Genomic DNA, 23,764 nt, shown 5'->3' with positions numbered 1-23,764 from the left:
TTTAGCTCCAGCCACTCTGAGCAGAAAGATGATGCTCGCAAAAAATCCCGAAGCCGACTACATTCACAGAAGTACAATATGACTAATAGCATACACAGCGCAGGACGAAGCAGGAAAACACAGGAAGCAGGACGAAAGGCAGGCAAGATCAGAACTTGAAGTCCTTCTCTTTCCGACGCTCCCTGTCGGTTTCGGCCTTCTGCTTTCTCTTCGACATCTCCTTCCCAATCATGTCCGAGAAGTCCTCCGTTCTCTGACCGGGGACCCCTGCGTTGCCGCGCGCGTGTTGGTCGTACTTCCGACGCAGATCCTCCGTCGACATGCCGTCCAGCTCTGCGGCGTCGATCGAGACGTCCACACCGTTGTGCCTCCGCTGTGAGAGATAATGTTAGACACAGAAGTACGCGCAAAAATAGGGGGCTGACGGCACTAACCTTGGTGCCCCGCTCGTCTCCAAGGACAGGTATAGCGCCATTTCCGGCAACAGCACTGACGTCGTACCCACGCTCGCTGCCCATGAGGCCCCGCACTGATGTCTGCTTCTCCGGGACAACCTGGTACAACGATCTTGGCCCGCTGTCCGTGGCTTCTGAGGGTGCCCGCGCAGAGTTCTTGCGAAGTTCCAGGAAGTCGGGCGTCTCCAGACCACCGGCAACTGTTGAAACAACACTGGCCATGCCGGATGGTGTCTCCATACCTGACGGCGTTTGCATACCGCCTGCGGGTGTTTCTTGCTGTTCCTCCTCGTCCTCGTCCTCTTCGCTCTCCTCTTCGGATTCCTCCTCCTCTTCCTCTTCGGGTTCGAGTTCACCCCACAGGGTACGGTCAACAGGTTCACCCATCTGAAACAAACCGTAAGCTTCGGTGCAACATCTTTCGATCTGTGAGACTCACATCTGCGTCAGTGTTCTTGGGCAGTACACCAAAGACGTCACCGTAAAGTGGTCGGTTATACTCGTCGAGGGGAGGCTTACCCCATCCACCAGGGTGGAAGCCCCACTGAGCGCTGTGATACACATATTAGGATTCCCGTTCTTGACATGATTTCAGCCGGGCTTACCCCTCAGGTATAGGAGCGTTGAGCCCAGGTATCCGCAGCGTCGGGTAGCTTGGCGGTGGACCGAAGCGCTGCATGCTGATCAACCATGGTGGCGGAGCAAGTGGCGGGATGGAGAGTGCTTCTACGAGCTCAGGAGAGAGCTCACCGGGACGCTTATGTTTCAGTTGCGTCTCAAACTCCTTGCCCTCATAGTACCTGAACGGCGCGCAATCAGTTTGATTCTGTCTGAGGCGCTCATGCATGCCAAACTCACATCTCTCCGAAGCCGGTGACATTAGGCTTCGTCATGAACTTGAAGAACGCGTCGTGAAGCTTTTGGTAGTCGATGTCGACCTTGCCCATCTTGGGCTGAACACGCTCACGCGTCTTCGCCTTCAGGGTCATGTTGGCCTCCTTCTCCTTTATCGCATCGCGCATTGTTGCAATGCCCGTGTCCGCAATGTACGACGGGAGCTGGAACGGTGGCTTTTCAATACCACGTTTGCCTTGCAAGTAGTCACGCTTTGCGCTCCAGTGGGCAGGGATGGGGACCGTATTGCGGTAACTCTTGAGGTGGAGGAGGAGACGGGGGTCGGACGCGGTGACATCGGTCCACTCTACGACTTCAGGCTTCTTCACGAGCTGCTTGAGCTCGGCGACGGTGAGCCTATTCATCTTTCGTGCTTTCTTCTTCGATAGCGGCTTCTTCTCCTCTGAGTCTGAGTCGCCCTCAGACGCCATGTCGTCGTCCGAGTAGATGATCTCTCCTTTTGACGGGTCGCCATCTCGCGTTTGCTGTGAGGAACATGAGGGCCTTTCAGTGCGTACACAGAGAGCAAGAAACGTACCAGAGTAGACTCCGGTGGAGGCTTAAAGCGTGCAAAGACGTCGGAGAATGCTTCGAGGGCAGGGTCTTTGATATCCAACGGCTCAGATACGTACTCGAAATTCTGAGGCTCGTCCACCTCCATCTTCACCTCAGGTTCCTGCGAGCGGTCTCCATTGACCTCCTACACAGACTATCAGATTAATGCCGCCACCACATACGAGGAGCGCATGTGAAACGCACCTCCTTGACGGATTTCTCCTCCGCCTTCTTCTGCTTGGCTTTCAGTCGGCGAAGCTGGTTCTTAGACTTGATCTTGCCATTCGTGTGGATGCCGTTCGTGGCGGGTGCAGTCGCGACTTGAGTAGCCATAGTGAACGCTAGAGTCACAGCAAGAAAGGCGACTGAAGCGGTGGCGGCGTGGACGAGAGCAAGTCTGCGTGAACAACGACCAGCAGCGCGACGCTTGCGAGCACCAAATTGCTGACATAATCCGGCAGCCTGGGGAAGACGGCCCGTCGGAGTCAGAATCTCTCGGCACCGCCCGGACGAGGAAGAGAGCGAGTCGGACACAGCAAATTTTGCTGCAATCAAGGTCTCCGACCCCCACCACTCGATCTACCCTTCAACGACCCCCACCACCTCAGTCGACCCACTCGTCGACTTTTTACGACAGGAAGACCCTAAAACCGACTATTTCCAACATGGCTACGTTAGTAGAATTTCATTAGAGCTTTTTGATGAAGAGGAGGAGCTGAATCATCGCTTCGCTACAGCGAAGGATCCCTCCAGGACCTCCAGGAGAATGAGATCGAGTCCAACTGGGACCAGATCGTCGACAAGTGAGTCTAGTTTGCAAGGCTTGTATGCGAGTGCAGCTGCTGATGCAGGGCGATGTGTAGCTTCGACAACATGGAGCTGAAGCCCGAGCTGCTCCGTGGTATCTACGCCTACGGGTGAGTGCAGCGCCCTCCGCATGCCCGCCTTGATCCTTACGACCACCTCAGTTTTGAGCGCCCCTCTGCTATCCAGCAGCGCGCCATTGTCCCCGTCATCAAGGGCCACGACGTCATCGCGCAGGCCCAGTCCGGTACCGGAAAGACCGCGACGTTCTCGATTTCCATCCTCCAAAAGCTCGACCCGAACATCAAGGGCACCCAGGCGCTCATCCTCGCGCCCACCCGTGAGCTCGCCCAGCAGATTCAAAAGGTCGTCATCGCCCTCGGCGACTACATGCAGATCGAGTGCCACGCTTGCGTTGGCGGCACGAACGTCCGTGAGGACATGGCCAAGCTCCAGGAGGGCGTCCAGGTCGTCGTCGGTACCCCCGGCCGTGTGTTCGACATGATCAACCGTCGTGCGCTGCGCACTGACAACATCAAGATCTTCTGTCTCGACGAGGCCGACGAAATGTTGTCCCGCGGTTTCAAGGACCAGATCTACGAGGTCTTCCAGCTCCTCCCCCAGGATACCCAGGTCGTCCTTCTGTCGGCCACCATGCCCGCCGACGTGCTGGAGGTCACCAAGAAGTTCATGCGTGACCCCATTCGGATTCTCGTCAAGCGCGACGAGCTGACCCTCGAGGGTATCAAGCAGTTCTACATCGCTGTCGAGAAGGAGGAGTGGAAGCTGGACACGCTGTGCGATCTTTACGAGACCGTTACGATCACCCAGGCCGTCATCTTCTGCAACACGAGGAGAAAGGTCGACTGGCTCACGGAGAAGATGCACTCGCGGGAGTTCACCGTGTCTGCCATGGTGAGTTTTATGCTTTTCGATGTTAAGCGAGAGAAGCACGGTCTGACATTACGTGTGAAGCACGGCGACATGGACCAGAAGCAGCGCGAGCTCCTGATGAAGGAGTTCCGTTCTGGCTCTTCGCGTGTGCTGATCACCACGGATCTGCTCGCGCGTGGAATCGACGTGCAGCAGGTGTCCCTGGTCATCAACTACGACCTTCCCACCAACCGCGAGAACTACATTCATCGTATCGGTCGTGGCGGTCGTTTCGGACGGAAGGGTGTCGCCATCAACTTCGTCACCACGGAGGATGTGCGGATGCTGCGTGATATCGAACGTAAGTTGACTGGACGGGTATTTGAGGCGCAGGCAATGAAACTGACGACCCTGGCACAGAATTCTACAACACCCAGATTGATGAAATGCCTCTTAACGTCGCGTATGTGCCGGTCGATCACTTCTGCGCAAACGAGATGCTGACGCAATGATACCCTCTGCAGCGACCTGATTTAGATGATTTTTATTCGCCTGTCTCCTCCTGTCTGTACCATCGCACACTCGCCATCATCGACACCCTGATCTCACCTGCGGATCAAAAGCGCACAGTCTTGCCTCGTCTCTCCACCATCTCCTCATTGCATCGATCGTACTCATCGTCCTACCGCCCCGCTCGCCACTCGCCGCTCGCCACCGCGCCATCCATTGCCCGCCGCTGACACCAGGAGACTAGCTCGCCAGCTTTGACCGTCTTTGTTGTTGTAAAGCCCCGTACGATGGATCGGTGGCGGTATTCTGCTCTTGTTCGCTACGACCCCCCGCATGTACATACCGAGTGTGCAGTACGCTACGATGATGAGATACATATTCTGATGGACTGAGAGGAGTGCGGCGGCGGGCTGTCTCGCAAGGAAAAGCAAATGCGCATCAGTGATGGTGGGCGTCGGGGGTACGGATGGGGCGACGCAGACCAGGCACGGGGGCGGTGCGCTGCGGAGACGCCAGCGGGGGCACTGGGCAGCCTGGGGGAAGCGCGGGGCAGTGGCGGCTGTCAGAGACGGTCAAAACGAGTCGGGCTCTGCGCATGTTCGGCGCAGACAGCGACAGACACTTGCACTGACAGCCCCGACACTGGCCAGACCCCGTCCCCTCCCGCCAATCTCCGCCCCTTCCGGACGGCGGCCGTCTGCGAGCACTACTTAGCCTCCTCCTCCATGCTCCCCTAGGCCGCCAAGCTCCCTTTTCTATGTTCCTGTCCCTTCCTCTGTCCGCACCTCCATCTTCTTTGTTTTCCATTCTCCCCGCGCTTGGACCGGGCAAGAGCCACACCCTTCCCCCACGCCCACGCCCTTGGTTCATATAAGTTATTCTATATGGTGCGCATCCCTCTTACCCTTCTTCCGCCCTCCCACCTAACCCGTCTCCGCCACCAGATATTGCTCATGCCTCCTCTGTCACCCATCGTATGCCCCTCCACGTCCCACCGCGCGCCCTCACGCTATGCGCCCACACCCGCCCCGCTCCAAACACTACCCCCCTCGGAGATCATCCCGCGCCTCTATGTCGGAGACCTCGCCGCCGCGGAGAGCCCACAGGTGCTCGCCACACTCGGTATAACCCATGTCGTCAGTGCCATGCCCGGGCACGTCGCCCTTCCGCCCACCTCCGCGCTCCCGCACCTCCCGCCACACCAAACGCTGCAGCGGCTCCAGCTCCCCCTGCAGGACTCCCCGTTCTCGGAGCTCGCCGCGTTCCTGCCGCGCGCCACTGCGTGGATCGCTGCGGCACTGCGCGACCCCGGCGCGCGCGTGCTCGTGCACTGCGTGCAGGGCGTGAGCCGCAGCTCGAGCATCGCCGCCGCGTTTGTGCTCGCCCAGTACGGGTGCACGCCCGAGCAAGCGCTGCAGCTCGTCCGCTCGAAACGTCCGTGCGCACAGCCGAACCCGGGCTTTGTCTCGCAGCTCGGCGAGTACTGGCAGACGCTGCACGCGCCGCGCGGGCACGGTGGCCACAGCACGCCCTCGCGATGACCGGTCGGTCGGCGATTGCAGGCCTGCTTCTTCCCTATGATCTTGGGACCAGGACCATCCCCGCCGTCAAGCTTCCGCCACCGCGACCCGCGCGTCTGCCGCGCGTGCCTCCCCGGGATGCCCCCCTGGCCCCTACACGCACACGTTCCCCCCGCGCCGTTCACACCCACCCGTTCCCGCCCACCGCGTCTATGATACCGTCTGTCATATGCCCCGCGACTTCTCCGCCCTATCATCTTCCCGTACGGACTTCCCTGATGCCCCGCACGCGCACCCACCACACAATCAAACCTACACACCAACTGTCACTCGCCCGCCTGCTGCGACTCGCTACCATTACTCCCCACCCGGGCGCGGACGTCGGCGCGGCGGCCGCCCTGGCTAAGTATGCGCCCTAGGGTACCACAATTGTATAAAGCCCGCCACCTGCACGCAATTATTTTACGGCTCGCCTCGGCTCAATCTGTTGTACATATACAGCTCAGTATGATGTCGACATCGTCATCATCATCGGAATGATATATCGGAAGGAGTTCCATCGATGGTGGCCCTCGAGGCAGCAGAGTGTGTATGATTTAGATCCTGGATAAGTTAGAACCTGATCGACGCGTCGTTCACATGAGCAGCTTCGGGCACACGATACCAAACCCTGGTACGACCTCGCGCCGGCCTCGAGCTCGAAGAACTGGCGCGAAGATGAGAACCTGATCAGACCGAGTCAAGCAGACCGCAGTGCTAGTCATCCTCGTATGTAGTATTCCAGTTACCACTACCCAAAACACGCCGCTTCGCCGAACACGCGTACGGTATGTGCTCGCCACCCCTACAAGCCTGGCACTCCCCCGACGCAGAGTCTCGACGTTCCGGCCCAACTGCGCCCCAAGCGCCATGACCAAGCACCCCGGCCACCAACGCCATACCGGTTGCAAGTTTCAACGGTGGCTGCACTGTCAGTGAGCACATTGTCGCCATGTAAGCCGGCCTGACTGCCCACCCGACTCCGACGCGACTCCGGGCACGCAGGACGCTGTTTCAGCCGCGGAAAGATTGAGTGAGGGCCAGGTTCGCGTGTCCCGGCGGCCGAGCGCGCGTTGGGTGCTACATACGCACTCAGACGGCGAATGTGGCGGTCGGGAATTCGGAAGGCAGGATGTGCGCGACGTCGCGCGCGTCGCGATGTCAGCGAGTGTCTGTCGCGGGCGCGCTAGCGTCGTCGGGTCGGCGCAGGACCCTTGAAGATCGCAGAAGTCAATTTGGATTGATTGGGAGCCCCCGGCGCAGCCGCGGCACGCGGGCACATGTCCTCCGTCGCAAATATGGGCTCACAGACTGGCGGCGGGCATGACACAGCGTCCGCGCTCCGAGGCACGAGCGCGGGCCTCTCGGGGCAGCGATGTCGGCGACAGCGTCGGCATCGGTCGCGCGCGGTCCATGTGCAGAGGGGCTGATCAATGCTGCTGCTGTCGGCGTAGCTGGGTGTGCACGTACAGTACAGTACCGGGTCCGGAGTATCCTGTCGATGGCGAACTTGGAGAAGCCGGAAGGAGATGCGATATCGACAGATGCATCGCGAGATGCATGATTGAGTTAGGCCCCGCGCAAACTCAATCACGCATGCGCAGGCGCGAGCGAGGTTGAGTGTGCAAACAGCCCACCAGGTGGAGTACTTGGGGTGCACAGCCTGCGGGCACTTGGGCCCCGGACCTTGCAGCATTCAAATTGGCGGGTACCGGGCGCGGGGCCGTCGGCCGTGGTTGGGAGGTGGTGATGACGATGTGTCCTGTGCAATGTGTGCGTACCTGGAATACGTAGAGCAGCTCCACTTGTCCGCGTGCCATGTAGCGAGGACGACGGCGTCAGGACTTGGAGCCGGCGTCGAAGTTTGACTGGGCGGTACTAACCACATGCGTGCCGACTGAGTAGCCGTACAGGCGCGGTGACCAGCGTGGGCATGGCATGCGGCAGCTGTCAGAGTTGGATGTCCGGAGGCAAAGCTTCGGACTGCGAACCCAGGACGTGTGATTGAGCTTGGCGAGGGCCGACTCAACACAAGAAGTGCACAGGATCCGCTGTCAAACGCATGCCTGACTCTGCAACCGGACAGTCAGTGGGAACCTCGGGCGCACGTTGATTGAAAGTTCATGATGACCTGAGGTATATCAGTACAGTAGGTTAGAATACATACATGCAGTATCGTCCGCGTGTCTTCCGTATAGCCGCGAATAATGAAACCGAAAAGACATCCACCAACCCAACAACAACACATCGACCCCATACCTTCACGAGCAGCAGCCCGTTCGCGCTTGCGCGTCCTCCAGCGCCACTCCGCTCCCGGAAGGCTTCGACAGCTTGACACCGGGCGACTAACGCAGATCATACGGAGATGCATCGCAGACACAGTCAAGAACAAACAGCGCATCAGCATCACGTCTGCTCCCCGAACGGACCACCCGAGATCGCGGCGCGGCGATCGTCGCGGGTGCCAAAGCGTACATGAACGAGCACTCACCCTGTCGTCGTCAAACACACCGCGGTGCACCTTGCTCAGGATGTCGCGCGTCGCACGCTCGAACGCTGCCTCGACGTTCTCCCCAGACTTGGCGCTCGCTTCGACGAAGAGCAGGTTCTCTTCCTTCGCCCAGAGCTCAGCCTCTTCGACGGAGACCTCGCGCTTGCGCTTGCCCCCCGCCGCGGCGCCGTCGGACGACTCGTCGGAACAGAGGTCGAGCTTGTTACCGACGAGGATACATGTCAGATGAGGGTCTGCGTGCTCCCTGACATCTGCAAGCCATGATCGCGCGTTCACGAAACCTGACCACAGCGGTAGTCATGAGTAAATGACGTATTGGCGGAGGAACGTTGAAGCGTGCGATGACGTACTTTGACGACTGGTAACATCGTATACCAACAAACATCCTGCGGCGCCTCTGTAGTACGACCGCGTTATAGACCGGAATGACTCTGTGCCGGCGGTGTCCCAACCTGACCTATGGTTGTCAGCCTATGTTCATAGCAGCTGCCTACCAGTAGGCTACAACGCACATTGTAACTTTACAATCTTGTTCTCCTCCGGTATCGTGATTAGCTTGGAGCCAAACTCAACACCTAGCTGATACATTGTCAGAGACAAGGCCCACGGCTTCTCGGAACAAGCACAAAACGAGTGCTCACTGTTGGGTCGGGGTTGGCAAGGAACCGTTGGTCCGTAAGCCGAACGAGTAGGGAGGACTTCCCCACTGCAGCGTCACCCGTAATAATGAACTTGAGAACATAGTGCCACTGCACGCCAGCCATGGTTGTAATACAGTCTAGTCAGAACCAGTAAGAGTCGGGGTATGGGGTGATTGGTATCTGTGCAATAGCGTCCGAGCGAGTGAAGCGATGCGTGTAGCGCTGTATAGCAAGTGGTTCGAGGCCTGAGATGCGCTCCAAGATGTTTGCAATGACAAAGATACAGCTGGGTATGCACAGAGTGTGCTAGAGAGTCTTGGACAGTAGTGGCGACGTTGTTGGGGTCGTTGTGGTAGTGGTCGTCGTGGAGTGAGCCTCGGTCGCGCGCGGTCCGTGAGCTGCGCGACCGCCGGCGCCATTTCCCCCACGTGGCCCATTCGGGGCTACCCGGGACTCGCTCTCTGCGTCTGCGCCGACGCAGACGACAGCAACCATCCAGCTCACTCCAAAAGTCATCCGCCACCATGAGCAGTGCTACCTGGCGCAACGTCTTCACGTACGTCCTCCTCATTACTAGCATGTATCATGCAGGATATGGCTTTACAAATCCTGCTGGTATGTGTCGCTGGGTCTGGTGACTGACGCGACTCCCCTCGGCCGTTCCACTTCGCAGGTACAACAAGTACACCCAGATCGCCGCGCGCGCCCTCCGTTCCTCCCTCAAGGAGGAGGAACGTGTAATTGCCGAGAAGCGCGGCCTCACCCTCCTCAGGTACCAGCGCTGGGAGAACGGCCACGGCGGCCCTCAGGTGAGCACCATCGTCCGCCCACCCCGATTATTTTGCTGACTATCTCTGTCACCGCTCCCGCTCCGTCTCCGTCGCCCAACACGACACGATTCACGTCTTCTTTTTTCGTTCCACGTCCTGCATCGCACCGGCCGCCTTCGATCTCTGGCACCCTACCTTCAATCATCTCGTCATAGACCTTCCTCGTCCCTCCCGCCGACGAAGGCGCGCCGAAGAAGTCTGCAGCTGTATAGGCGTCATGTATTTGGGACCCTAGAACACCTAGAAATGGAATAGCTGCCGGTGCCAGATGTCCATTCCGTTGACTGTGCCGGCCAGACCCTCCAACCTTCACATCTACACACTCAACGGGCCCTGTTTACCTCGGCCTTGGTCTAAATGCTGTCACACAGGCTATAGTGGACACCACGTCTATTCAGTAAACCACCGGGTAGTCATGACATACGTAAGGTAATCTCGACCAGCCCCTTCCTCTAAGAATACGTCCCTCTCAGCCACCTCTGAATCCATGATGCAAAGACGTCTGGTTGATGCAGCCTATAGCTCAGGATTGTATGCATCTACCCAGGATATGTCCATACACACGACTGGGAAGAGACCGGAAAGGAGGACCGCCACGGGTGAGGACACCCATGCGGTCCTCCTTTCCGGAGCGATAAAAGAGAGAGGACGAATAAGCGCGGCGACTTCTGTCGCCTCGCGGCCCCCACTCGTTTCGCCTCGTCCGAGCAATAGGTTACTGAACGCGGTTAGATTTCTACACTTCTACTTCGCGCGTTTGACATGCTGAGTCCTCGAGTGGGCCTCGCGGGCGCGAAGCCAAAAATCCTCAATCATATCCTGTCGAAGTCCACCAACGTGGAGGCCGCCCATTCAATCTGACTATGCTTTACGACACGACGGGGCTTAGCTCCGAGTGATCGCAGCACCCACGCCGCGAACAGGCCGCACTTCTGCCAGGGCCCGCGACGCCGCCGCAACGGTGCAATGTCGAGCACGCCGCGCTCGAGGGGGCTTCGCGAGCCTGCCCGGGCGCGGCATTGCAGATAGGCGCGCAGGGCTCGAGGGCGCAGAAACGCCGCCGCCGCACGTGGGCGGGGCGCGGTATGTACAAATATGGGCGGGATCTGCTTACGTAGGCCAAGGACCGATTTCTCCTCGCCTCGGGCTCGCCTGCCTGTCTCTTCATCTCCCCCTCCGAATCTTTATCGCCTCCTCGCCCTCGCCGTCGTCTCGCCCGTCTTCCTTCTGTAGGTCCACGTCCCGCGGCTCTGACCGTCTTTCTCGCGTCTGCCGTCGCTCACGAACGCCGATCCACTCCCTTTGTCTGTCGCAGCCCAAGAAAACTTCTCTCAAAATGGCTGCCCGCGGATGCTTCAACTGTGGTGGCTGTAAGTGCACACTCTTTCGATCGTCCCTGATGCACGACTACGCGCGATGCGCGACCGGATGCCCCGATCTCTTTGACTCTGCTAACGCGCCTCTCTAGTCGGTCACCAGGCGGCGAACTGCCCCAAGGCCGGCACCCCCACCTGGTACGAGTTATCTCGACATTCTTGCTTATATATCTCACTCACGTCCTCGCAGCTACAACTGTGGACAGGAGGGACACGTCTCGCGAGACTGCACCGCCGAGACCAAGGCGAAGACCTGCTACAAGTGTGGCCAGGAGGGCCACATTGTAAGTCTACATTTGACAACACTACGCGTGCGCTCGCTCACCCTGTCAACAGTCCAGGGACTGCCCGGAGAACGCTGCGGCGGCCGGCACCACTGGTGGCGGCAACTTCGCCGCCTTCGGCGGCAGCAGCAACTCCGGTACGGAGTGCTACAGGTGTGGCAAGGCCGGCCACATTGCGCGCGCATGTCCTGAGGCTCCCGGCGGTGCCGCCGGTGGCGGCTTCGGCGGCGGAAGCTACGGCAGCTTCGGCGGTGGTCAGCAAAGGTCTTGGTAAGAGGACTCTCTTTGTCTGATACGCGTTAGAGCTCACTCTCTGTTTAGCTACACTTGCGGTGGCGTAGGCCACTTGTCCCGCGACTGCGTTCAGGGATCCAAGTGCTACAACTGCTCCGGCTTCGTAAGTCATAATCACGGTATACATGGATATTGCGTGTCTGACCGCCGATCTACAGGGCCATATCTCGAAGGACTGCCCCCAGCCCCAGCGCCGCGCCTGCTACAGCTGCGGCTCTGAGGGGTGCGTATTCTATACTGATTGTGTGCTCACCTACTTATGTCGGAATCTTGCAGCCACATCTCGCGTGACTGCCCCAACAACGGGCAGACCACCGCCGCCGCCGAGGGCGCCTAGGGGGTGAAAAGACTGTACATGATGTATTCTCTTGCTGTCTCTGCGGTCTCTGCGTCGTGCTCGTCTTGTTTTGCATCATGTTGTCTGAGAGCGGTGTACGATCCCCTGCTTCATGAGTCAATATAGCGTATCTCACTCTCGTCGAGCGATTCAATTAAGCCGGGCACGGGTTGTGCGAGTGGCATTATTTGGAATTGCGGTGATGGGCTAGCGCGGCTCGACTGCGAGGAGGAGTGGCCGGCCGTCGAGGTCGCTCTGGGCTGGGATGTCGGAGCGGGGGATTCCGTGCCGCTCAGCGCCGGCCAATTGGGCGTTGCCTTTTCGTGTCGTCAAACGGGCGCCTGTCCCCTGTCGCCTCCGTCCACGCACTTTGCTCACTCTCTCCTCCTCTCCACCCCCTCCCCCGTCGTCCCCATGCAAGCCCTCCGCCTGGCGCGTCCCCGTCTCCCCCTCCGCCCCGCGTCCCGCGCGTTCGCGGCCGCCGCGAGCTCCTCGCAGACCGCCGCCCCCGCAGCCGCCGCGTCGTCCGCCGAGTCGGTCGTCCCGCTATCCAACGTCGAGGCGATGTGGGAGCGCCTCTCCGCCGACGAGCAGGCCGTCGTCCACCAGCAGCTCGAGGAGCTCCAGAAGCGCGACTGGAAGACGCTCACCGTCGACGAAAAGAAGGCCGGTACGTGTCGCCCGTGCCCGCCCGTCGCGCCCAAGAGCCATTTTCGCTGACGAGCCCGCGCGCCGCGCACGCAGCGTACTACGTCGCATTCGGGCCCCATGGCCCCCGAGCGCCGGTTGACGCCCCCGGGGCTGGCACCAAGATCGTCCTGGGGGTCACTGGCCTCGTCGTTGCTGCCGGCGCAGTGTTCTACGCCGTCCGGGCCGCTGGTACGTGGAAGAATGCACTTTACGTCGTAAAGGGTGGACTGAGTTGACCGAATTTCTGTAGCCCCGCCGCCACCGCGCACTATCACCAAGGAGTGGGAGGAGGCCACGAACGAGCGTGCTATTGAGATGAAAATCAACCCTATCTCTGGTACGTCCGCCCGCTCATCCTATCGTGGAACAGTTTCCGACGCGGCCTCTTCCTCGTCCTTCGCCAGGTATCACGTCGGAAGGCTATTCTGGCCCCGGCTTCGTCACGCAGAAGTAAACGCGTCGCCTGTCGCTCGAGGTTCAGTAGAGGGAGCGAGCCTGGATCCCATCATCCGGCCGCTCGTAGGACGGAGAGGACTGTGCGCATTGCGTCGACCGCGGTGTCGAACGCTGATAGTTACAACAATAGTAATCTCCCTGTTATTTCCTGCTTCCTCAACCAACTTGAAGTGCAGTCGCATGCTATCTGCTCGTGCGAGGATTCGTGTCTGTGTTGCAGCCGGCGATGTGCTTCCAACCCACGTCAAATGACGAGTGAATGCGTCATGATGCTTCTTTACACACTCGAAGATGAGAGAACACAGCGCAGGTCATTATGCATGATAGTCCGAAGTAGTATCTACAATCCCTTCTCGTCGCTGGTAGTCTTACTCGAGTCCTTGTCGCCCTTCTCCTCGACCTTGGCACTCTTACTCTTCTCTTTTTCGCTTTTGCTCTCCTCTAGCTCTGCCCGACCAATGGACGCCTTGTTATCAACCAGGGCGTGCAAGGCAATGACCGCCCGGAGCATGCTGCTCAGGTAGACGACGAGCATCTCGTCGTTCGTCGTAGTGGCGAAACTCTGCGTCAGCTCCTGGTCGTTGAGGTCGGGGAGGAGGTTGAGGGCATCCTGAAGGTGGTACGATATTTGGTGGTTGAGCGGCATCTTCCCTGATGCGACTTCGACAAGGTAGGACTGGATGTCGCCGAGGCGCGACTGGAGTCCTCGTAGCGAGGCGAGCTGCTCTGCGACGCGAGTGGCGAGGGTGGTGGTAGTAGAGTCTTTGATATCGCGCAGGAGATGCTCGACACCGATCTCTTCCGCCTCCTCTGCCTCGATTGCTGAAGGAACGTGCAGGAATGTCTTCCGGGTCTCCGTGCCATCCTAACACATAACATGTCAGCACTAGAAGTAGCATCCCGAAACTTGCATAAGGAGACGTACATCCTTGATCTCCTCCACCGCGAAGTACGCGTCTGTCGGGATGCCGACCGTTTGTGGCCGTACATCGACGATGACCATAACCGGGTGTGCAATGTATCTCTTCAGCAGGTCGTTGATTTCCTGGTCCGACGCGCGCAGCTTCGGACCCGTGTGGTACCACCCAATCATCCGCTCACGCGCTACCGTCCGCCGTGAGCACACCGGTGCGCGCGAAGAAGCGGGGAACTTACGGACCGTTAACCTTCTTGAACATCTCCCACATGCCGTCGATGTAGTTGTGGTCCAGGAACCACGTCTTGCTGTCCTTCTCGTCCTCTTCGAATGGGATACCGAACGAGTTCGCGACGTTGATGCTTGTACCATTGTCTTGGCCTAGTAGGATACCGACGACGCGCTTGCTGGATCCCCGCGGTACCGAACGCGCATGGTGATCTGCTACGGAGAGCAGGACGAGGGGGTGGACCACTGCACGCGCAAAACCGGATAAGTATCACGCTTGTGTGCTATGTGCGGTGTATGAGCGTACCGACGGTGGTAGTTGAGAGTGCTGAAAGCTAGGAGAGGTCAGAAAAAGCCTGATTCAAAGGGCTACACGCGTACTTGTTCTGTTGTTGTTGCGACCATGGCAGATTCGAGAGAAGGGGGAGGTGCAGAGGTGGAAGACGGAGGAGGTGGCTGAAGGACTCCGACGCGCGTACCTCCTCCGCACACGCGTCCTGCTCTGTTTGCACGTGTTGTCTAACGCCTTCAACCCGTCCCGAGTTGGAATCGATACCGGCCTCTCCGACTCCAGTTCCGCTACACAGTAGCGCTATCACTCCGCACCATGCAAGAGCTTGACTATGCTTCATATGCTTGCATGTTGCGTCTTGACGGATACACTGGCGTCATGGGAGGCAATGCACCTTTCAGCTGGCACAGTGGCCTACGGCTGCATCTCCTGCTCATGTCAAATCCTCCTTCCCGCGTGCGTAGTGACTGCTGAAGACCACGGATTCGTAAAGGCACATTCAGGTCGTGTATTTGCGACCAGAAAAGTGCGGTGAAGTACTGGAAAGATTGTCACTAGGTGACCGGAATACAGTACTGAACGCAAGCTGCTCGTCAAGACGAAAACGATCCTGCAAGCCTGCTTCAACTGATTTTGACACCTTCGATAGGTGGAAATTTTACTACGGTATGGAGGACGGTTATTCACTTGCTGTGAGCGAAGTTGAGTGCTATTACTCACTTATCAATTAGCGTCGTTTGGGATCGTCTGTAGGGCGATCTATACTGTTGTAGGGCCGTTTGCCTGCGTACTGGCGGCGTCGTATCTCCGGGAAACTGCCCTCCGATGCGCCTTACAGCACAAGGTCCACCGAAGAGACTGTGAGTACGGCACTTGAGACCGAGCAACGTCTACAGCCCCATTCGTTACAAGGCCTCCGCGGGTGGCACCTGCTAGTATGCGAAAGCATCCTATCACAGCGACCCACGGACGAGACAACTTGCTGCGAACCGCTCCAGGGCGACCCTCGCCTGGTGGCACGGCGGCCGGTCAGTCTCACCTCGTATCGAGCGGCATACATTGTCGCCAAGCTGGTGTTGGCGCCCTTGTAGCTCGATATACAAGGACCTGAAGCAGGAAGATCGATCACAGATCAATAATCAGGCTACGGTCGCGGTCTGGCGGCACGATGGACGCTGGAGTGGCTCGCCCGCACAACGGTGGTGGCACGCACAAGGCAGCGTACACAACGCCGCCCAAATCGACGGACAACATCGGAACCCAGCGGCGTGCGCCACGGACTCGTGGGCGCAGGAACTGATGCTCCTCAGCTGCGGAAACATTGGCAATAGGTCAGGACTTGCGAGGGAACGCCAGGAGGTCGAGTGGCAAGAGCCAACCCGGAGTGGCAGGCGCTTGACGAGATGTTATAAAATAACCGCTCAGATTCCCCCTCTCCCTCCAGTTCCCCCCTCCAGTCCCCTGCCATTCGCTTCAACTGCACGTCTACCCTCAAATCGACCGACGCCCTCCTACCATGTCCAAACGCACGCGCGCCGTGATACGCGCGCGGAAGCAGAAGAAAGCCTTTCAGCGACGAGGATCCCCCTCGCACATCAACAATCTCCCCTTCGAGATTCTAGCCTTGGTGTTCCTCACGATCCGGGATGCGGCATTGTCGCTCGAATGGCTCCGGGTCGCCACGGTCTGCCGTCATTGGCGACATGTCGCTCTTGAAACTAGCACCCTCTGGGCCCAACTCCGTCTTCCCCGTCCCCTGAGCCCGCCCTTCATGTCCGTTCTATTCGATCGCTCGGGTGAAGCCGACCTGCACCTCGAGGTGAATACCATGGGAGGCGATATCAACGGCATCGTGGCATTGATCCTGCAGCACGCCCACCGTCTCTGCTCTCTCTCCATCTTATTCCACTACGACCAAACTCTCGCAGTTCAAGGGGCACTGGATGGGGTCAAGCCCAGGCTCAGAACACTAGCACTCCGGGCAGATTACGATGATGTAGCCGGAGACGACATTGACAACGGCATCTACGTTGTTTCCTCCCTATCCCTCTCCCCTCCTGATGTCCCCGCCATTCGTCATCTCTCCATCGCCTGGGTTATAGTTGACACCCCCCACCCTATCCTGCGTGACTTAGTCAGTCTCGAGCTAGACGGATTCAATGGACTAAGACTCGGACTTGGTATCGATCGGATTGAACAATGGATCCGTGACGTTCTCGAAACTGCATCATCTACCCTCGAGCACTTGACTTTGAAGCGTCTGGATCGCTTCGACCGGGAGCCTGAGACCGAGCCGATGGAGTTTTTGAGGCTACGAAACTTGAACATGCGGGAAGACAGTAGCAGGGAGGCCATTGCGAGCTTCCTTAACATCATTCGCCTTCCTGCCACGGCTTCATTAAACCTCCATAGCTCATCGCACAACCGTTGGCACGTTCCCTCCATGGATTTTGCGGACACCACGAACCCTATCCCCTTCCTCCCCGACGAGAGAGAAAAGGTGCTTCCAGTCCTCCTTCGGGCCAAGGTGCTACCGGGCACCTGTGCTGGAAAGGACTTCGACTGCACCGCATGGGCTGACGGCGCGGAAAGTACGGTCTGTCAGGCAACCGCATACCCTGAAGATCTCCCTGACGGCGAGAAGTTCGAAATAATGTCCTTTCCTACGGTCAGCAAGTTGGACACGCTGCTCCCCCGAGAGATCATCGAGGAGTTCGAGTGCCACTTTCCCGCGCAGCTCGATATGTTCGGCACCTGGCCCGGCCCCGTAGGCGGTTTCCTGAAGCTGCGTAGATGCACGTTCGGCGGCACACGTGCTATCGAGGAGCTTCTGGTTCTCCTTTCTCAGTGCGGGGGGATTCCTACCCTCGAGGAGATGACCCTTTGCGTCCCGGAGGTAGCAGACTCCATTCTGGACGTGTTCAGAAGCATCGCGGAGTGGCGATCGTGTGGCAAGGGGAAGCTGGTCGCCCCGCCTGTCCTCCGCTTCCGTCTCCCCCAACGCATGGCAAGCTGCACGGAGACTAGCGTCAAGATCGCACGCCTGAACGCGGAGATGGTTCGGACGTCCGTGGAGGTGTACTTTCTCGATTGCGAGATTTGCCATCGCAAGCCACGTGAAGGTAAGCAACCGTGATATGATCCCCGGCGCTTTCTTTTCGCTAACGCAGTGGACTGGTCACGGCCCATAGCCAAGACCGAGCCAGTGGAGGTCCGGGAGTGGAATGAGCCCTTCGCATCATCAAAATGGGGGCCATGAATCAAGCGCCTGAATTACCCGAAGCAATCGAAGAGAGAGGGATGGTGGTCGTTTAGGCTGGCTAGCCCCTGCGATGGACTCCGTTCCGATAGCAATGTGACTTCTGTTCTGTAGACTGTGGGGAATTCGGGTTGGCAATATCGATCTCATTTTCTAATCTTCACCGTCTGCAAATGGGCCGCTGCCCCGTAGAGCTCAACACTCTGACAGTTGATGAATAGTCAGTACTTATAATACTATTAGTACACAGCAAGATTCGAACTTGGTCCTCGGCGCTCGCAGGACTGTTTGCGTCTGTTGCCGCGTGTTGTTTCCTCTTGGCCGCCACCTGCCACCTGCTGGATTCTAGGTAAGAGCTAATTTGGCAGGGCGCTCTACCGGATCCATACTATCACTTCGTTCAAGCTCCAAGAGCACCGTGCACTTTAGGCCCCAAGTTCACCCGCGGCACCTCTTCACCTACGGATCACAATACAAGGCTCCAAAATCTATCTCAGGTAGGACTTCGTAGGTTCGCGTGAGCATATGTAATGGCTCACGTTGACTGCAGCTACTACTACTTAGTGACAATTTCCTAGTGACTGGGATGTCAACCTCCGGCCGATTCTCTAGGCTTCCGGCGGAGCTCCTTATAGAGGTGTTCATAGCCCTACGAAACACCTCAGGTACCAGCTGCTATGAGTGGATTCGACCAGCCTTCGTTTGCTGTCTCTGGCGGCAGGTCGCTCTGGATTACCCCCTCCTATAGTCCCGCATCATCATCACCCACGAGGGCCGCCTGAAGATAATGCGCACAGCACTTCGTCGATCCCGGAATGTACCCCTCGACGTAGTAGGCGGCTCTACGGACGACTACCGCCCTTTCACGGGATACCGCGTTTAAACCGCGCACCCGATGCCGAAGGAACTAGCTATCGACCTACTCCTCCCGCATGCCGAGCGTATCAAGACCTTGCAGTTGGTTTTCTCCTCGGCGCAGATCCCGGAGGCGGAAGTTTGCTTGGCAGCATTCGGCGCTAGGGTCACCCATCTCTGTCTGTTTGGAGATCCCAGAAGTCCAAACTACGTGGACGGACACCCTGAACGCCGTGTTTCCATAAAAGCTTCTGAACTGCCCGCCATGACACACCTACAGTTATACGGCGTTGCCGTGGACGCGCCGACTACCATGTGGTCGAATCTTTCATCCTTGGACATCCGCGACGTGTCGGATTTTGGCCTCTTCCAGACACTGTCCGCGTGCACCACTCTCCAGGATCTCGTCCTCATGAACACCTTCTCTGAGCCGCATCAAATTGCCCCGCGCTTCTCCCTAAAACGATGCACCTGGTTCGCATCGAGGAAACACACTCCCCACCGGTGAAGATCTTGCCCTATCTCGTGCTCGCGCCCCACACAGAGCTCAACGCGACGTTCAAGCCAGATGTTCGATATTTGGACAACTATCATTCGCAGAGACTCGTAGACTCAGTGCGCGTCGGGATGTTCAAGGCCGTCTGGTCTAAGCTCATCTTGCCCGTGCAGGGCGCGGATCGGCATCATAGAAATTACGACTGCGACGGCCCCATCGTCGAAGGCTACGGCCAATTGGGTATATAAGTCGGGCATGATCCAAATGCTTTTGTATCCGTATGATGATCATTGGCCAATTGCCGTTGCACGTCTATAGAGCCATACATAGAGCATTGGATGTCGTAAACCTTGTGAGAAGCGAACGTCGACGAAGAGAACCCGAGAAGAGCGAAGATAGAAGATAGACGTTTAGCATTTCCCTCGCAAGCCGCCGAGGATGGCAACACGGGTGGCGATGAGGAAGCAGCACGCCACCATGACCGTCGTGCCTGCCAGACAATCGACTTCGTCAGTCCCCCACCGAGTATATATGACCAAGTCACGTACCTGCGCAGACCCCAGTGAATACGTACGCGCCTGTCGCAGCGTTGATGGCACCGGAGATTGGAGGGCCAGCGACAGCGCCGATCGCGATGACCGTCATGCTCATGCCCACGCGCACGCCAACGTCCTGTGTCCCGCCCATGCGCACGACTGGCGCCACGAGCAAAGACACATACACGCCGCTCGCACCGCTGTCCAGAGCGAACTGAATAAGCATATGAGCGCCTCGCGACGCGGGAAGGGAGGACGCACCCGTAGATGATAGCGATGCCGATGAGCGCCCCAGTGGTGTTCGCGAACGGCCATGCGTAGGTCAGGATCCCGGCGATGAACGTCGCGGGCGTCATTACCGTAAGGGGCCCTGTAAAATATGGTTGGCGCCGAATTGCAGTCGTTGAACGAGGGGAGCATACCTATACGATCCGCCAATAGTCCGCCGAGAATCCGGCCAATCGCCGAGCAGGCGTTGGCAATGGCCAGCAGGTAGAATGAGAAGTTCGGGTCTATGCCTTTCGATACTGCGCTGACGTCAATATAGGTGAGGACCTGGAATCCCACCGTCAGCATTGCGCTCGCTTAAGCAGCATCAACCAGGCCCACCGTATAGATGCCTAGGAAGGCCAAGAAACTCGAGACGCAGTATAGGGAGAACGCCAGCGACTTGAAGGCAGAGAAATCCACGAACGGACCGGTATGTTTCTTGGGCGGCAGGCGCCGCTCTACGGTCTGCGTAAGGATATCAGCCCTTAATAAGACACGGAAGCGCGAGCGCGGCGGGACAGTGGACGTACAGCGAACTGGTACGCGAGCAGTGCGATCTCAATGAAACCCATGATACGCATTGTCCACTTGAATCTGTGAGGCATGAGTATGCGAGGGTGGGGGAGCGGAGACAGTTATAACTTACCCCACTCGATCGACTAGGTTACGCACGGCGATGGGGAAGACGGCACCACCAATGGTGGATCCGAGCCCCATGATGCCGAGGGCGAGCCCTAGCCTTTTCTTGAACCAATGCGCGGGGCAGCCCATGACTGTACCGAACACGACACCGCAGGCCAGCTGCGATGAGCCTCGTCAGCGAATCGATTGGCTATTAGTGCTAGGTGAATGCGTACTCCCATAGCTATGCCTTGACACAGCAGAAACTGCCAGTACTTCGTACACTCTGCAGTGAGGAAGGTTACCGCTATGATGACGGCGCTCGCCAACCCTAGAGGCGTTTTTGTGTATCCCATGTCGAAAACGCGCCCGATGAACAGGCCCGGAAGGAAAATAAGAGCATACTGGCAGCTCGTTTAGTACTTGCTTAGTCTTAAGTCTCATTGCAAGCCTACCTGAACTGATCCTATCCACGCGCTGGATCGCCCTAGAGTCAGCGCAGCCCAAAATATGGCGAGAGCTTGAGAACTCACATCGTAGAGGGGGACGTGCCAAACAGCACCTGTCTCTGGTAGTACTCTTGGAAAACCTTCGGGATTATTAGTACAATGCCATCAGCGTAGGTCACCGTAAGACAACTTACTCCCCATGCATTCACTAGGCCAAAGGTGGCGCAAGTGCCGGCCGCACACTGTGCAGGGGATCAGAAAACTGTAGCACGTAAAAGGGTAACTGGAAACGCACCCCTGTGATTGCGAGCCAAGCACGGAGCCCACCATCTGGGGCCTCGCCATATTGTAGCTCAGAGTCGATGTTGTCGACCTCTGACTGCACGTTTTGCTTTTCCTGTTCGATCGACGTCTTCTCGTCGATCCTGGACGGGTCCCGCGATACTGCCGCGCTGATGGTCGATGAAGACGCCGAGCGGGTTACCGTCCTTTGCCCCACTGCAGACATGTCGTGAACTCGTCAGTCGTGAGCGTTCGTGATAGGTGCCTTGTCTCCGGGGAAGTGAGGGGGATGACTGGGCGGACTCGCGTAGGAGTGACTCGAATGTGCGCACGCGCGCACAGAGGCTGCTGGCGGGGGACGGACGGTGAGTCTGACGAGGGGTTCGTGCTGATTCAGACACCAGCGTTATAAGTAGCCGGTGGCGGAAGGCTTGCTTCGTTCCGCCCCGCACGGCTTCAGTGAGAACACATGGCCGTGTGAGCATATAATATAGAGAGCGCGTTTGTTTTCGCGCTTTTTGAGACCACCTGGCCCCGCGTCGTCCTGCCGATCATCGAGTCACTTGGAACGAGGCTTTATCAGCACAGCTTGCAGCGACACAAGAACATACGACTGAGGAGGTCCTCCCCAAGCAGAACTCCGGGTTCGCTCCCAGCAATTTTCGATAGAAAAATGCGTAAGACGTATTTGAGCAACTTTGAAGGTCTCGATCTTAGCATACGTCGCGTGATGATAGTAAGACGTATTACATAGCGCCTGCGATGTAGTGCATGAGCTCGCGATACGCTCAGAGCACCTAAAGGCACTCCCCGAAGAGCTCATCCCAAGATCATGGCGCGTTCTCGGAGTAACTCCGCGCGTCTATATCGGGCACCCGCACTTGGCCGGCAACGGGCGTCTGCGCTGGATTTGACAGTCCGATCGAGCTTCGTAGCCACGTGGTAGGACCCTCGTTGCCCATTTCGGGCGGTACGGGCGCTTCTCAAATTTTCTGTGCAAAGGTTCGTGCTCGAACTTGCAAGTCTCCGCTCGCAGTCCCATCACCGTCCCCTCACCAGCACAAGACAGTACTATGGCTTTCGGTGAGCTCAGATAGGTCGACTGTTTGCCGCCTCCTCTGACCTTTTTTTGCCCATCATTAGGTGCACCAGGCGGACGCGGCGGATTTGGCGGTGGTCGTGGAGGAGGAGACAGAGGTGGTCGCGGTGGCGGAAGGGGTGGGTTTGCTCCCAGAGGTGGCCGTGGTGGCCCTCCTGGCCGCGGCGGACGTGGTGAGTTTTCATATAGTCTCTTGAGTGTCTTCCTTTGCTAACACACCCTAGGTGGTTTCGGCGGCGGTGACCGTGGTCGCGGTGGTGGAGGAGGCGTCTTCAAGCGTGGTGGAGGCGGTCGTGGTGCTCCCCGTGGCAGGGGAGCTCCCCGCGGTGGTGGAAGGGGCGGTGCGCGCGGTGGTTCGAACGTGATCCTCAAGCCGCACAGGCACCCTGGTGTCTTCATCGCGGAGGGCAAGGAGAGTCTGCTGGTCACGAAGAACCTGGTCCCCGGAGAGGCCGTCTACGGCGAGAAGCGGATATCCATCGAGGGAGGCGTCGAGGGCACCAAGACCGAGTACCGTGTCTGGAACCCCTTCCGTTCTAAGCTCGCTGCTGGTGTCCTCGGCGGTCTTGACCAGATCTTCATTGCCCCCGGCAAGAAGGTGCTCTACCTTGGTGCTGCCAGCGGTACCAGTGTCAGTCACGTCGCGGACATTGTTGGCCCTGTGAGTACTGGACTACTCTTGCATGTGTACACCGCTCATGGCCTTTTAGGAGGGTGTCGTGTACGCCGTTGAATTTTCGCTCAGGTCAGGGCGTGACCTGATCAGCATGGCGAAAAAGCGGACGAATGTCATCCGTATGTTCTCTTTTACCAGATTCCATGTCAAGGTACTGATCAATTTTGCTCGGTCCAGCTATCGTGGAGGACGCCCGTACACCTCAAAAATATCGGATGCTCCTCTCGACCGTGGATGTCATCTTCGCCGATGTCGCTCAACCCGACCAGGCTCGTATCGTCGCACACAACGCGGAGTACTTTTTGAAGTCCGGCGGGCACATTGTCATCTCCATCAAGGCCAGCTGTATCGACTCTACCGCGCCCCCTGAGGCCGTGTTCGCCCGGGAGGTCGATGTCCTGCGGGAAAGCAAGTTCAAGCCGATCGAGCAGGTCACTCTGGAGCCGTACGAGCGTGATCACGCAATGGTGACAGGTATGCAGGGCGCACCACTTCATGCAGGATGTTTCTGACCTGGTTATTATAGCTGTTTACCAACGGCACAAGTAAAGGGCATGTGTTTTTTGGACTCCGTCTCTCTGTCTTGCTCTGTTCGTCTGGCCCGTCTCGTTCGCATCGTTGTATCTGTGTAGTACATTTTCCCTCAAAAGTAGTCCTATTATGCTGTAGGTTTTGCCGGAATGCGTGCTGCGGGACTAGACCATACGGTGTTGGG

At 58.1% G+C, this 23,764-nt stretch overlaps 11 protein-coding genes across 11 annotated transcripts; 7 read left to right on the top strand and 4 right to left on the bottom strand.

Moving 5' to 3' along the window:
• Positions 1–39: 39 nt before the first annotated feature.
• Positions 40–2,303, bottom strand: TRAVEDRAFT_165208 (DUF382-domain-containing protein). Its single transcript, XM_008038567.1, has 7 exons — positions 2,109–2,303; positions 1,888–2,049; positions 1,314–1,834; positions 1,061–1,255; positions 895–1,006; positions 435–842; positions 40–373 (listed from the first exon to the last, which is right to left on the bottom strand). Exons 1-7 carry the CDS (start codon positions 2,235–2,237, stop codon positions 149–151), a joined length of 1,752 nt encoding a protein of 583 aa, XP_008036758.1. The 5' UTR covers positions 2,238–2,303; the 3' UTR covers positions 40–148.
• Positions 2,304–2,569: 266 nt separating this feature from the next.
• On the top strand, positions 2,570–4,118 carry TRAVEDRAFT_45669 (DEAD-domain-containing protein; the record flags this gene model as incomplete). The annotated part of the gene is made up of 7 exons (XM_008038101.1): positions 2,570–2,577; positions 2,642–2,707; positions 2,768–2,821; positions 2,873–3,623; positions 3,684–3,942; positions 4,002–4,044; positions 4,106–4,118. The coding sequence occupies 7 exons, from the start codon at positions 2,570–2,572 to the stop codon at positions 4,116–4,118; spliced, it is 1,194 nt and encodes a 397-aa protein (XP_008036292.1).
• Positions 4,119–5,095: 977 nt separating this feature from the next.
• Positions 5,096–5,575, top strand: TRAVEDRAFT_95299 (phosphatases II; the record flags this gene model as incomplete). The annotated part of the gene is made up of 1 exon (XM_008038566.1): positions 5,096–5,575. A coding segment is annotated over one exon (480 nt), but the record flags the coding sequence as incomplete, so codon positions are not given.
• A 2,210-nt stretch (positions 5,576–7,785) lies between these two features.
• Positions 7,786–9,135, bottom strand: TRAVEDRAFT_165202 (ras-domain-containing protein). The gene is made up of 5 exons (XM_008038565.1): positions 8,804–9,135; positions 8,675–8,741; positions 8,513–8,614; positions 8,142–8,443; positions 7,786–7,995 (listed from the first exon to the last, which is right to left on the bottom strand). The coding sequence occupies exons 1-5, from the start codon at positions 8,924–8,926 to the stop codon at positions 7,912–7,914; spliced, it is 678 nt and encodes a 225-aa protein (XP_008036756.1). The 5' UTR covers positions 8,927–9,135; the 3' UTR covers positions 7,786–7,911.
• Positions 9,136–9,327: 192 nt separating this feature from the next.
• On the top strand, positions 9,328–9,845 carry TRAVEDRAFT_118897 (uncharacterized protein; the record flags this gene model as incomplete). The annotated part of the gene is made up of 3 exons (XM_008038564.1): positions 9,328–9,359; positions 9,477–9,612; positions 9,789–9,845. 3 exons carry the CDS (start codon positions 9,328–9,330, stop codon positions 9,843–9,845), a joined length of 225 nt encoding a protein of 74 aa, XP_008036755.1.
• Positions 9,846–12,290: 2,445 nt separating this feature from the next.
• TRAVEDRAFT_70811 (cytochrome c oxidase subunit IV) lies at positions 12,291–13,274 on the top strand. The gene is made up of 4 exons (XM_008038563.1): positions 12,291–12,594; positions 12,669–12,803; positions 12,865–12,951; positions 13,019–13,274. The coding sequence occupies exons 1-4, from the start codon at positions 12,339–12,341 to the stop codon at positions 13,066–13,068; spliced, it is 528 nt and encodes a 175-aa protein (XP_008036754.1). The 5' UTR covers positions 12,291–12,338; the 3' UTR covers positions 13,069–13,274.
• Positions 13,275–13,332: 58 nt separating this feature from the next.
• TRAVEDRAFT_145790 (Mov34-domain-containing protein) lies at positions 13,333–14,657 on the bottom strand. Its single transcript, XM_008038562.1, has 5 exons — positions 14,596–14,657; positions 14,522–14,549; positions 14,230–14,460; positions 13,996–14,174; positions 13,333–13,935 (listed from the first exon to the last, which is right to left on the bottom strand). Exons 1-5 carry the CDS (start codon positions 14,617–14,619, stop codon positions 13,411–13,413), a joined length of 987 nt encoding a protein of 328 aa, XP_008036753.1. The 5' UTR covers positions 14,620–14,657; the 3' UTR covers positions 13,333–13,410.
• A 1,365-nt stretch (positions 14,658–16,022) lies between these two features.
• TRAVEDRAFT_19111 (uncharacterized protein) lies at positions 16,023–18,648 on the top strand (the record flags this gene model as incomplete). The annotated part of the gene is made up of 6 exons (XM_008037805.1): positions 16,023–17,628; positions 17,880–17,985; positions 18,009–18,057; positions 18,115–18,262; positions 18,344–18,430; positions 18,563–18,648. 6 exons carry the CDS (start codon positions 16,023–16,025, stop codon positions 18,646–18,648), a joined length of 2,082 nt encoding a protein of 693 aa, XP_008035996.1.
• A 12-nt stretch (positions 18,649–18,660) lies between these two features.
• TRAVEDRAFT_45662 (uncharacterized protein) lies at positions 18,661–19,128 on the top strand (the record flags this gene model as incomplete). The annotated part of the gene is made up of 1 exon (XM_008038100.1): positions 18,661–19,128. The coding sequence occupies one exon, from the start codon at positions 18,661–18,663 to the stop codon at positions 19,126–19,128; it is 468 nt and encodes a 155-aa protein (XP_008036291.1).
• A 265-nt stretch (positions 19,129–19,393) lies between these two features.
• TRAVEDRAFT_145786 (MFS general substrate transporter) lies at positions 19,394–21,529 on the bottom strand. Its single transcript, XM_008038561.1, has 12 exons — positions 21,288–21,529; positions 21,187–21,234; positions 21,077–21,132; positions 20,999–21,020; positions 20,780–20,947; positions 20,569–20,723; positions 20,453–20,516; positions 20,262–20,387; positions 20,075–20,207; positions 19,914–20,022; positions 19,665–19,852; positions 19,394–19,606 (listed from the first exon to the last, which is right to left on the bottom strand). The coding sequence occupies exons 1-12, from the start codon at positions 21,498–21,500 to the stop codon at positions 19,527–19,529; spliced, it is 1,362 nt and encodes a 453-aa protein (XP_008036752.1). The 5' UTR covers positions 21,501–21,529; the 3' UTR covers positions 19,394–19,526.
• A 776-nt stretch (positions 21,530–22,305) lies between these two features.
• TRAVEDRAFT_165188 (Fibrillarin) lies at positions 22,306–23,727 on the top strand. The gene is made up of 6 exons (XM_008038560.1): positions 22,306–22,357; positions 22,418–22,546; positions 22,598–23,034; positions 23,084–23,168; positions 23,227–23,523; positions 23,576–23,727. The coding sequence occupies exons 1-6, from the start codon at positions 22,348–22,350 to the stop codon at positions 23,596–23,598; spliced, it is 981 nt and encodes a 326-aa protein (XP_008036751.1). The 5' UTR covers positions 22,306–22,347; the 3' UTR covers positions 23,599–23,727.
• Positions 23,728–23,764: the final 37 nt, after the last annotated feature.

The sequence above is a fragment of the Trametes versicolor genome (assembly GCF_000271585.1).
Source record: "Trametes versicolor FP-101664 SS1 unplaced genomic scaffold TRAVEscaffold_4, whole genome shotgun sequence".
Taxonomy (NCBI): domain Eukaryota; kingdom Fungi; phylum Basidiomycota; class Agaricomycetes; order Polyporales; family Polyporaceae; genus Trametes; species Trametes versicolor.
The sequence above is the reverse complement of the archived record's forward strand: the minus strand, read 5'-3'. Positions and strand labels throughout refer to the sequence as shown.